The sequence below is a fragment of the Sinocyclocheilus grahami genome, unplaced genomic scaffold, assembly GCF_001515645.1.
Source record: "Sinocyclocheilus grahami isolate Dianchi unplaced genomic scaffold, SAMN03320097.WGS_v1.1 scaffold7.1, whole genome shotgun sequence".
NCBI classification, from domain to species: domain Eukaryota; kingdom Metazoa; phylum Chordata; class Actinopteri; order Cypriniformes; family Cyprinidae; genus Sinocyclocheilus; species Sinocyclocheilus grahami.
In genome coordinates, this window is record NW_015505186.1 from 2844925 (window position 1) to 2857356 (window position 12432).

General features: G+C 36.7%; 3 protein-coding genes across 8 annotated transcripts in view; 1 reads left to right on the forward strand and 2 right to left on the reverse strand.

Annotated features, from left to right (window-relative positions):
- Nucleotides 1–682: 682 nt before the first annotated feature.
- LOC107589073 (dolichyl-phosphate beta-glucosyltransferase-like) lies at nucleotides 683–5542 on the reverse strand. 2 transcript variants are annotated; one of them, XM_016277412.1, is made up of 10 exons: nucleotides 5268–5542; nucleotides 4723–4891; nucleotides 2831–2877; nucleotides 2473–2538; nucleotides 2298–2390; nucleotides 1941–2054; nucleotides 1691–1750; nucleotides 1453–1604; nucleotides 1220–1305; nucleotides 683–1077 (listed from the first exon to the last, which is right to left on the reverse strand). In XM_016277412.1, exons 1-10 carry the CDS (start codon nucleotides 5352–5354, stop codon nucleotides 962–964), a joined length of 990 nt encoding a protein of 329 aa, XP_016132898.1. In that variant the 5' UTR covers nucleotides 5355–5542; the 3' UTR covers nucleotides 683–961. The 2 variants fall into 2 exon arrangements, with proteins under 2 accessions (XP_016132898.1, XP_016132891.1); XM_016277405.1 differs by having other exon boundaries at nucleotides 2473–2541.
- A 67-nt stretch (nucleotides 5543–5609) lies between these two features.
- LOC107589088 (exosome complex component RRP43-like) lies at nucleotides 5610–9285 on the forward strand. Its single transcript, XM_016277422.1, has 11 exons — nucleotides 5610–5713; nucleotides 5847–5883; nucleotides 5963–6026; nucleotides 6120–6193; nucleotides 6272–6317; nucleotides 6408–6513; nucleotides 6654–6699; nucleotides 6813–6909; nucleotides 6984–7104; nucleotides 7255–7361; nucleotides 9056–9285. The coding sequence occupies exons 1-11, from the start codon at nucleotides 5697–5699 to the stop codon at nucleotides 9172–9174; spliced, it is 834 nt and encodes a 277-aa protein (XP_016132908.1). The 5' UTR covers nucleotides 5610–5696; the 3' UTR covers nucleotides 9175–9285.
- Nucleotides 9286–9373: 88 nt separating this feature from the next.
- The window catches only part of LOC107589048 (transcription factor SPT20 homolog), a 20492-nt gene continuing 17433 nt past the window's right edge, over nucleotides 9374–12432 (reverse strand). For 3 of the 5 annotated variants that reach the window (XM_016277377.1, XM_016277359.1, XM_016277367.1), the window contains exon 24: nucleotides 9374–9981. In XM_016277377.1, the coding sequence (XP_016132863.1) occupies nucleotides 9859–9981 (123 nt within the window). In that variant the 3' untranslated portion in view covers nucleotides 9374–9858. The remainder of the gene's footprint in view (nucleotides 9982–12432) is intronic. The other 2 variants (XM_016277395.1, XM_016277386.1) reach the window with 1 other exon arrangement.

Here is a 12432-nt window from a genome sequence, read left to right on the forward strand (position 1 = left end):
ATTTTCACAGTTTACAACAACTGCAGGGGAACGTAACAATACTCCCAATAATGACAGCTTGCATATTTAGTGTTCTCTGTGATCAAATGAGTTGGCAGGGGGAGTTCGCTTCCAATAAAAGGGCACCGCAAAATGATCCTCTTCAATCAAGGTGCACAGGATCATATTCGTTCTTGACGAGGCTCTATACTTAGGGCTTAGCAGACGGGGAAAATACAATACATCAATAGCTCCTTAACTCACTTATCTTAAAAATAATTTATCAATGTAAAATATTGAAATACACCCTCTTAAGAGTGGCTGACAAGATACAGGGGCTGAATAAGAACAAATGCCTTCCTGGTGGAGAGAAAGGAAGGACAAACAGGATACTCTCTCCAGGGTGCAGAGCAGCCCATTGAGTAAACCACATTAAAAAGCCTTGAGCACATGCCAGACCATGGACCATTTCAGTCGGTCAACTGTGTTTTTTTTAACCTTATATGCGTAGGAAGAGTGAGTTCAAATGGATTTGGGTGACACTGATTTTAAATATTCAAGTGCACACCACTTTAATTTCTCATAAAATTGCAAATCAGGACCAGAAATTATTCTTTGATGCCCTGCATTACACAAAATCTGAAAAAAAGTATAATTTATCTGTTTCCAAGCAAACATTTCAAATTACTTGTAAATGCTGAAACACCGATTACATATATTTTTTTATTTGGCCAAGAACCATCTGCCCCTTTTCAAACCAAAACCTAATACAGTATGTAAAAGAAAATATGGAAAACAGCAATATTACATAAAAAAATATAAGGACCATCTCCCCTTATGTGGTCATGGCACGATCAGTGATAATAAAATGCTAATGCTGTTCACCGACTGCATTCACAGTGCACTCATTGGTGGCAATGGGCTGTGCGCTCAACCGTTGGCCCCTGTTTGCTCAGGAACAGCACACTAGCAGTAACAACAGCTACTGAGTTTTTCTCTCAGACTCCAGCCTCCAGGCACCAGTGAGGTAACGCAGCCTGATAAAGACTAGATCCCGGCCCATCTGTAGCCAACTCCAGAATGGCACCAACTTTGACCCTAAAATGTGCAATAAAACAAGCCTTCATTACCTCATAGAGGAAATAACCTTCATTTTTTTGTGACACATACTGCTAGAAAAAAGTTTTAATTGCCTGCTGCGCTTTAAGTGCAATTATATTTCAGAACTGACAGCACAAACCTTCAATCTCTGTCCAGTTAACAGCCACTTCTACTACAGGGATATCAAAACACTGAGCAATGAAGAGTAGTTCCACATCAAATGCCCTGCAAGGACAAAAACATTTATTTCCATTAAATGTTAAAATTTACATTTTAAATAAAAGCTGATTTAATCTAAAAAGTGCTTTTTGGAATGTGATCCTGCATGTGAAAAATTTGCAGAGATGCTCTTCAACTTTTAAGCCTCCTTACCAGCGTTCCACATGCAGGCTGGAGAAGGTTTTCAAGGCAGCTTCACGGGTGAAGAGCTTAAAACCACATTGTGTGTCTTTAATCCCTCTCACACAGAAGAACCACACAAGGAAGTGGAATCCAAACATCAGGAACGTTCGGAACAGAGACCGCTGCCACAAGAAGAAACAGAAGAATGCAAATGCAAAAGTATTGGCAATTTTCTGTCATGCTCCAGTATTTTGAGAAACAGTGTTACCTGAGCCACTGATTCTTTTTCCAGGTGAGCTCTGGATCCACAGGAGATCGCCATGTTATCCTGCATGGACACATGAGAAAAATATTTTCAGATGCACTGAGATCTTTTGGCAAGGAAAGGTCTGTTGGTAATCTGATAACCGTATCTCCTGGCTAAGCTTCAAAGAGATAGTTAATCCACATACCAATGAGAGATTGGCAATACGCTGCCTGTCTATTTATTAATTTTTTTACAAAAAGTGGAGTCTCACAGGCTTCTCACTGATGCTCTCAAGTCCTTCTTCAACCTTTTCAATGTCAGCAAATTTAGTGGCTCCGTCTGCATCAGCCATAAGAATGAGGCGTCCGCGACTGCTTAGAGTTCCCTGAGTAGAGATAAACACAATAAGAAACAACGTTCAACTATTTCATTAGCTAAGTGGGTGCAAAATAAGGCTTTTCGCTGAGATTGAGCACATACTTAAACTGCTTCAGGCATCAAGCCATGTAACGGATTAATTATTGAGTTTGTTCACATTCCCAGCTGAGTGCAAACAGCAACTTTGTTATGTCTTTCATCAGAAATGTGGATAATGCACAAGGAGAACTGGTTGTTTTTGTATTGTTACCATTCTCACTGCACCGCCTTTTCCACGGTTCTTCACCAACGTCAAAACTCTCACTTTCTGTGCTCCATAGTTCTTTGTGTATTTCATGGCAACCTGAGGATACAAGAAAACATGCACATTAACCATTTTATTCATTATTATTGGTTATAATATATCATATAAGAAGTAAAATTACCTCTGTAGTTTTGTCTTTGCTGCCGTCATCTACCACAATAACTTCATAGGTGAATGATGGATTCTTCTTCTGTAAAATCAACAAGAGGACACATTAGGTTAAACAGAGTCACTGAAGTTACAGCACTGTCATCTAGTGGTGAAACGCTCAAACAGACTCTTAAACAACCAGTCTGAAGAAGTATCCAAAAGAATTCATTTCTGGATTCACAGGTGAACTCAGATATTTATATTTGCTTACATTTTTTTATTGATATTATACTTTATATTTTGTACATATGTTATAAAACAATCATAATCACAAATCTTTTACTCAGAAAAACAGAACTTAACCATTAAATCATAATTAAATAGTGGACCTGTCTTTTCTCCAGGTATTCCATTGCTTCATCCATCATAACAGGCACTGTGATAGGACAGAGATATGCATTAACAATATAAATCCTCTTATTGCCAAGAGCAGATTAATGATTTTGAGTCTTATGGATCCAATGGGGGTTGTAAACTAAAATTATAAACATTGGCGGTCAAAAGTTTGGAATAATTCAGATTGTCTTGTGCTTAATGTAATTTATTTGATCAAAAATACAGCATTATGAAAACGATAATGTTACAAAATTTTTACAATTGAAAAGGTACATTTTCAGCAGCCATTACTCCGTCTATAATAATAATAAATTCAATAAGTTTTTTTCTGTATTTTGATCAAATAAATGAAGACTTGGTGATCTTAAAAGGATTGTTCACCCAAAAATGAAAATTACCCCATGATTTACTCACCCTCAAGTCATCCTAGGTTTATATGAATTTCTTCTTTCAGACGAATGCAATCAGAGTTATATTAAAAATGTTGTGGCTCTTCCAAGCTTTATAATGGCAGTGAATGGAGGTTGAGATTTTAAAACCCCAAAAAAAGTGCATTAATCCATCATAAAAAAGTGCTCCACACAGCTCCGAGGGGTTAATAACGGCCTTCTGAACCGAAGCGATGCGTTTGTGCAAGAAAAATATTAATATTTAAAACCACTAACTGTCGTACGAGCGTTCATGAGAGAGTTACGGTAAGAAAATGCTAGTCTCACAAGAACAGCAAAGGAAAACCAGTCTCCGCTAGGCTTATCAAAATCCTCTGACATTTTCTGTACAAATTCTCGTTTTGTACTTCGAATTCATGACCAGTGTTTTGTTTTGCTCTCTCCTCTGTGCTTCTGCATTTGTCCCTTCTCATCAGAGCTTACACTACGTCCTACATCATCCACTGAAACGCGACTCTCATGAACTCTCATACAACAGTTAATGGAAGATAGAGATTACAGTTTATAAAGTTTTAACTATGGATCGCTTCTGCATTTGTCCCTTCTCATCAGAGCTTACACTACGTCCTACATCATCCACTGAAATGCGACTCTCATGAACTCTCATACAACAGTTAATGGAAGATAGAGATTACAGTTTATAAAGTTTTAACTATGGATATTTTTCTCAGACAAACGCATCACTTCAGAAGGTCTTTATTAAGCCCCCGGAGCCGCGTGGAGCACTTTTTATGATGGATGGATGTAGGCCTGTCGCAATAATCAATATATCGACTTATCGTGCAATATATGTACATGACCTCAATAATTTTTGGTGATGCAATATATCGCACATTATATTTACATAAAAATTAATGTCACCATGTTTTTTTCATTCCACTTGCGCCTGTGTCTTTTGCAGCTTCTTGTAAATAACGTGGTGTAGTCATGAGAAATACACAAAATAATGTTCTTTTTAGCAGCATCATATGACCCCTTTAAGAATTAAAAGATTGTTGTCATTTGGAAGTGTGTTGGCCTTCATGCATTTTTATGCGGTTACATTATGATTATATTTTCAGTGGCATAAAATGGTCTTTAAAATGTCAATAATATCTCTTATCGCAATTATTTCTGGGGCAATATATCGCACAACAAAAAGATGTTATCGTGACAGGCCTAGATGGATGCACTTTTTTGGGCTTCAAAATCTCGACCACCATTCACTGCCATTATAAAGCCTGAAAAAGCCAGGACATTTTTTTTTTAAAACTATAACTCCGATTGTATTCATCTGTAGGAAGAAAGTCATATACAACTAGGATGGCTTGAGGGCAAGTAAACCACGGGGTAATTTCAATTTTTGGGTGAACTATCCCTTTAAGAGACTTTAATTATTCCTAACTTTTGACCATCAGTGGATACATATTATTGCATATATCACCAAAGCAACTCACATCTGAGTTCCTCGTTGTATGAAGGGACAACCACAGACAGCTCCAGTGATGGAGGGTCCATCCGACTGGGAAAAGACTCCTCCTTGCCATCTGCAGTCAAGAAGTGTTTCTCCTTCTCATGGTGAGTCTGATCTACCGTGTTAGCACTGACATGTAGTACGACAACAACCTAAAGACAAGAACAGGTGTGACACAAGGGAGTAACTAACTTGTTCAACTGGATGAATCGGTGAAGCTCAACAAAAGTGTCACTATATCTATATATATCTATCTATCTATATATATATATACACACACACACACACACACACACACACACACACACACACACACACACACACACACACACACACACACACACACACACACACACACGTATCTAAAAACACCTTTCTTTCATTCATTACAATGCATTACATTCTTGTTTTACAAAATAAAACAAAAATCAACAAGAACAAACAAACTAGCCTAATAAAACCTCCACATTATAATATAAAGATGTATGAAAACATTAAAAATGCTAATGATAAATGATAGAAATATACCAATAGTAAGACGATCAGCGCCAGGGTCAGCGAATACTGCAATAAGTCATATAAAGAGAAATCCATCATCCATATTCCAGTGAACATTGCACTGCAGGGAAGCTGTCACCAGTGTATAACCTTAGCTAAACTACCCCACTGAAGCATATAGAGCAGCCTTAAACCGAGCCTTCCGGCGACGTATATGAATGGGTGTCGTACTAAATTACGGAATAAATAGTTAAATCTCCATTGTCGAACTTTACCTCGTCACAGAGAAACACCTACGCGGAAGTCGTCCCCACAAACCACATCATCACAGCGGGCGAAGAACACGCAGCTCGGCGGAGCGCCGGATGAGACGCGACACTAGCGCCTCACACTGGAGCGGAGGACGCGCGAGCCGCACCTCTACCTCACTGCAGTCTTCACGTGCTGCTTCTAAACATCATGGCGGCTGGTTTCAAGTGAGTGCGCTACTACACAGCATGAATTACGTGAAGATTGTTTCTGAATTATTTCATATAATAACGTCTTCTGGATAGTGAGATAACGACTTGTAATGTAAATAATGAGGCATTAATTGTTTTGTTTTTTTAGAACCGCAGAGCCTCTAGAATATCACAGGAGCTTTTTGGTGAGTTGATCAGTTCTAATAATTAGTTCTAATAATCTAATAATTAAGTTATTAATGATCTTAATCTAATATTCAATAGAAAGAAAACTGTCGTTCAGATGGAAGGGAATTGGGAGAGTTCAGACCCACAACCTTAAATCTTAGTAAGTATGGGATGCACATTATAATTAAAGTGATCAGAATTTCCCAAATATAGAGATGTTATTAGGCATAATTAAATGAATGTGTCCTTCTAGGCTCTATATCTACAGCTGATGGATCAGCACTGGTGAAAATTGGAAACACCACAGTGATATGTGGAATCAAAGCTGTAAGAATCATTTTTATTTTCCTAAAAATGATATGGCTGTTGATGATTATGAAGTTACAGCATTTTTTTGTCTTGCAGGAGTTGACTATGCCACCATCTGATGCTCCAAATAAAGGATATATGGGTACATTTAAATGATAATTGGAGATTTGAGAAATACTGTACGTTGGGGTGTTGAATGAAATGTAACTCAAGTTCCTCTTTGCTCTCCAAGTCCCAAATGTAGATCTGCCTCCACTGTGCTCATCTAAATTCAGACCCGGGCCACCAGGAGAACAGGCTCAGGCGGCCAGCCAGTTTATCGCAGATGTCATTGAAAGGTACACTCACATTTTTCTGCTAAAGCAGTGATTTTTGTCAAAAAGAAAGAAAAAAAAAATCTAATTTTTTTAACAAGACTGTAAATAATGTTGGCATGAAATTCCAGTTTTAGTACTCGTTTATTTTTTCTGCCTTTTAGTTCAGATTTAATAAATATGGAGGAATTGTGCATTGATAAATCTAAGGTAAGATATAGTAGATAAATATATATTTATACATGATGTATATTATTTTATGACTTCTCATCAAATTGCGCTTTTCAAATCCTTTGCATTTCTTTTATAACTGATTTTTCTAGCTTTGTTGGGTGCTGTACTGTGATATTATGTGTTTGGATTATGACGGGAACTTACTTGACGCCTGCATCATAGTTCTGCTGGCAGCTTTAAAGAACGGTGAGAGCTTCTCCTGAGTATAACATTTCCTCTTGCTGTTAGGATGACTAATAAACACATTTCATATTTCTCAGCACAACTCCCTGAAGTCACAATAAACAAAGAGACCGATTTAGCAGAAGTTGACATCCAGAAGAAGAAGCCCTTGAAGATCAACCGGCTTCCAGTTGGTTCATCGTTTGCAGTGTTTGATGAGTAATTGACAACTTATTTCTCTCTTACACAACTGCAGTGTAGGCTGGCTTTAAAACACGATTTACTTTAGAAAGAAAACACTGGTCTCAAGATCAATACAGACAAGAATGAGTTCACAGACACAATTTTTTCTATTTTTGCATTATACAGCTCTATTATCATAGTCGACCCCACAGCAGAAGAAGAAAGCTTGTCGACGGCATTACTGACTGTCGTAACAGACGAGGAGGATCGACTCTGTGCCGTCCACAAACCAGGTGAACATTAAGACGTGTGACAAATTGTAGGTTATTTACAGCATCAGGAATGCAAACTCATCGGTGTGAAAACTGAGAGATTTTTTTATATCTGCTTTACAATATGGATTTACAGTCGATTTTAGCATGAGGATATAAACATGGACCCTGGTATGTTTTATTGAGTTTTTATTAGTGCTGTCTCGCGATTAATTGCATCCAAAATAAACTTTTTTTTTACATTTTATATGTGCGTGTATTGTGTATATTTATTATGTATATATAAATACACACACAGCATATATTTTGAAAATATTTACATCATGTATATATTTATATCATATATAAATATATTTAATATATAAACGTAAAATTTTTCTTAAATATACATGCGTGTATTTATATATACATAAATATACAAAGTACACACACATCTTATGTAAACAATTTTTTTTATTTTGGATGCGATTAATTGACAGCACTAGTTTTTATTACAATGTAAGAAGTAAATGAATCAATAGTTAGCGCAGACAGACTTGTGGGTAGTGTGCTATGGGCGTCCCGAGTTCGAATTCCAGCTCGAGGACCTTTCCCGATCCTCCCTCTCTCTCTCTCTCTCTCTCCCACTTCGCTTATCATAATGAAGTCAAAAATGCCAAAAACAAATCTAAAAAAACGATAAAGAACCATATATTGCTAATACTATTGCACTTTAAAATAATATAAACATTTTATAATAATATTAGTATTTAATAATACTTTTATTTTACATAACAGTAAAAGTACAATACTAATATACATCACTCTGCATATTTCTTTGCTTTAAATAATTTATTTTGCTTTAATTTTGGTGGAAATTTACAGGGAGACTTTAAAGTTTCTTTTTTTGTTGACAAAAGAGTAGTGCTGTCAAACGATTAATCGCATCCAAAATAAAGGTTTTGGTTTACATAATACAGTGGGGAAAAAAAGTATTTAGTCAGCCACCAATTGTGCAAGTTCTCCCACTTAAAAAGATGAGAGAGGCCTGTAATTTTCATCATAGGTATACCTCAACTATGAGAGACAAAATGAGAAAAAAATCCAGAAAATCACATTGTAGGATTTTTAAAGAATTTATTTGCAAATTATAGGATTTTCTGGATTTTTTTTTCTCATTTTGTCTCTCATAGTTGAGGTATGCCTATGATGAAAATTACAGGCCTCTCTCATCTTTTTAAGTGGGAGAACTTGCACAATTGGTGGCTGACTAAATACTTTTTTGCCCCACTGTATATGTATGTACTGTGTATATTTTTTATGTATATATACCGTAAATACACACACATACAGTATAAATATTTACATGTATATGCATTTATATATTTATATTCTTATATATATATTTAATATATAAACATACAATTTTAAGTAAATATATGCATGCGTTTGTATTTATATATACTTAATAAATATACACAGTATACACGCACATATTAAGTAAACAAACTTATTTTGGATGCGATTAATCGTTTGACAGCACTACAAGAGAGTCAAATGCTCTTTACAAATTTCAAAAACCTATTAGATCTACACAAATCATACAAATGAGTTGTTTTGATCCAAAAATGGTTTTCTATGCATCCCTGAGCATCTACAGATTGCATTTTTGTGGTCTGCAGATTTGATTGAATATTTTTTGTAGATCTAAAAACAAATGTTCCATTTTGTTTTAGGTGGGACGTCGTTATCTGGTGAGAAACTGCAACACTGCATAAATCGAGCCATTACGAGAAACAAAGAAATCAGCAAACTGGTGGGCAAAGTCATTGAGAGCAAGACGACGGCGAAATAAACACACACACACAGTCATGACATTTTTATCTAAAAGATGTATTTTTTCACTGTCAATATATACTTTCTTTTTTATCACAATAAAACTGCCGACAGAGACCATTTACAAAAATTCTGCCTCAGTGTTCAGAAATGTCATCCACTCACATGGTTTAGATTTTTTTTCTTCATAAGAATATACATCAACTCCCCCTCAGTATAACAAAATGCCATTTTAAAATGTGCCGTATAAAAACCGCACATGTAATTGCATGCTGGGACAAGGCGGCCTATCACTCTGACATCCAGCAGTAGAGAGAAGTTCTCGTAACGGTAAAGTTGAGCAACAGGTGATTGAGGCACATCTGTACGGCCCTTATTAGTGTGCAAAGGGTCCACCCTCTCAAGCCAAACAGGCTCTCGTTGAAAGGGCCATTTGGAAGGAGAATAAAGACAGCATGCCGTAGAGAACCCTACAAGAATTGTCTCATTTAATATCTTGTATTTCTTTAAGAAATACGGTAATACTCTAAGGTCCCCTGCTCTAAAAATCCTCGCAGTATCTATCCATCTGTCCTGAGGTCAGGAGGGCAATTCCTGCACCCCTATGAACATAAAAAAACAACTTTAGTCCGGTCAAGCCGCAGTCAGTCCGTAGAATGCTGGCGATCGAGCACAGTGCCGTTTGCTGCGGTCCGGCTGGAGGTCATGATTTGGGGAGGGGCTGTGGCGTGCTACGTTTCCTCTTACTTTTTGGCTGGTTGGCGGAATGTTGCCGTGGCAGCGCCGCCTGTGCTGCCATACCCATTTGCTGCTGCAAGAATTGCAACTGTGAAAGGGAAAAGTAATGGATAATGAATATGTGCAGTCTACTCTCACAGCAGCTATGCCTCAGAAGCATCTCTTCCACTTAGCAATGGAGATAAATGTTATGAATGTAAACAAACGGACACATTCAGCTCTGATCATTGGATTAGTTGGTTTTAGTGTATCCCGTCCTCCATTGGTTCTTGTCATTGATTTATACAAATGTAGCCAAGTGGGAAAACCAGTCAAACGATTTCCCACTTTAGGCTGTATTTGTTTCTCATGATTTAAAAAAATAAATAATTTTTTTTGAATGATGCTTAATGTGGAAAAAAATACTTCATTTTAAATAATATAAGTTAAATTTGTTTCAAAGACATACACTACTGTTAAAAAGTTTGAGGTTGGTAAAATTTTTTGGAAAGACTTATTTAGGAAGGACAATTTAAATTGATCAAAACTGATAGTAAAGACATGTATAATGTTTCAAAGGATTTCCATTGCAAATGCTGTTCTTTTGAACTTTATCAATTCTAATATATATATTAGTGCTGTCAAATGATTAATCGCATCCAAAATAAAAGTTTTTGTTTACATAATATATGTGTGTGTACTGTGTATATTTATTATGTATATAGATACATACATACTCACATACATACAGCATATATTTTGTAAATATTTACATGCATATACATTTATATTCTTATATTTCATATATATATATAAGTATATTTAATATATAAACATTTTTCTTAAGTATATATATACACATGCATGTGTTTGTATTTATATATACATAAATATACACAGCACACACATATTATGTAAACAAAAACCTTTATTTTGGATGCGATTAATCAGCACTAATATATATATATATAAAAATCTGAAATTATTCGGCATATTAGAATGATTTCTGAAGGATCATGTGACACTGAAGACTGGAGTAATGATGCTGAAAATTCAGCTTTGCATCACAGTAATAACAAAAAAAATTGGAATAACATTTCACAATATTACTGTTTTATTGTATTTTTGATCAAATAAATGTAGCCTTGGTAACCACCATAAGACATTTTTTTAAAAACATCAAAATCTTACCAACCTCAAACTTAATGCATCTACAAATAAACTTTGCTTTACTACTTTATATTATTCTAAACTTTGAGATGCACTGATATTAAAATTCTGCTCGATAAACCAATAATTACTGTCATGTTTTTGCTAGATAACCGATACATGGCAGATATTAAAATTCAAAACAATTTTCTATAAAATAAAACACACACACACACACACTCTCTCTCTCTCTATACAGTGGGTACGGAAAGTATTCAGACCCCCTTAAATTTTTCACTCTTTGTTATATTGCAGCCATTTGCTAAAATCATTTAAGTAATTTTTTTTTCCTCATTAATGTACACACAGCACCCCATATTGACAGAAAAACACAGAATTGTTGACATTTTTGCAGATTTATTAAAAAAGAAAAACTGAAATATCACATGGTCCTAAGTATTCAGACCCTTTGCTCAGTATTTAGTAGAAGCGCCCTTTTGATCTAATACAGCCATGAGTCTTTTTGGGAAAGATGCAACAAGTTTTTCACACCTGGATTTGGGGATCCTCTGCCATTCCTCCTTGCAGATCCTCTCCAGTTCTGTCAGGTTGGATGGTAAACGTTGGTGGACAGCCATTTTTAGGTCTCTCCAGAGATGCTCAATTGGGTTTAAGTCAGGGCTCTGGCTGGGCCATTCAAGAACAATCACAGAGTTGTTGTGAAGCCACTCCTTCATTATTTTAGCTGTGTGCTTAAGGTCATTGTCTTGTTGGAAGGTAAACCTTAGGCCCAGTCTGAGGTCCTGAGCACTCTGGAGAAAGTTTTCGTCCAGGATATCCCTGTACTTGGCCGCATTCATCTTTCCCTCGATTGCAACCAGTCATCCTGTCCCTGCAGCTGAAAAACACCCCCACAGCATGATGCTGCCACCACCATGCTTCACTGTTGGGACTGTATTGGACAGGTGATGAGCAGTGCCTGGTTTTCTCCACACATACCACTTAGAATTAAGGCCAAAAAGTTCTATCTGGATCTCATCATACCAGAGAATCTTATTTCTCACCATCCTGGAGTCCTTCAGGTGTTTTTTAGCAAACTCCATGCAGGCTTTCATGTGTCTTGCACTGAGGAGAGACTTCCGTCGGGCCACTCTGCCTTAAAGCCCTGACTGGTGGAGGGCTGCAGTGATGGTTGACTTTCTACAACTCTCTCCCATCTCCCGACTGCATCTCTGGAGCTCAGCCACAGTGATCTTTGGGTTCTTCTTTACATCTCTCACCAAGGCTCTTCTCCCCCGATAGCTCAGTTTGGCCAGACGGCCAGCTCTAGGAAGGGTTCTGGTCATCCCAAACGTCTTCCATTTAAGGAATGGAGGCCACTGTGCTCTTAGGAACATTAAGTGCAGCAGAA

What these genes read in the sequence shown, in the direction of transcription:
- LOC107589088 (XM_016277422.1), top strand. An exon ending in TGATATGTGGAATCAAAGCT is followed by an intron (nt 6,194 to 6,271) that starts GTAAGAATCATT and finishes TTTGTCTTGCAG; the next exon opens with GAGTTGACTATGCCACCATC. An exon ending in ATCGCAGATGTCATTGAAAG is followed by an intron (nt 6,514 to 6,653) that starts GTACACTCACAT and finishes TCTGCCTTTTAG; the next exon opens with TTCAGATTTAATAAATATGG.
- LOC107589073 (XM_016277405.1), bottom strand. Translation starts at nt 5,354, where the DNA reads ATGTTCACTGGAATATGGATGATGGATTTCTCTTTATATGACTTATTG. An exon ending in AAGGCGGTGCAGTGAGAATG is followed by an intron (nt 2,055 to 2,297) that starts GTAACAATACAA and finishes ATCTCTACTCAG; the next exon opens with GGAACTCTAAGCAGTCGCGG. An exon ending in AGCCTGCATGTGGAACGCTG is followed by an intron (nt 1,306 to 1,452) that starts GTAAGGAGGCTT and finishes TTGTCCTTGCAG; the next exon opens with GGCATTTGATGTGGAACTAC.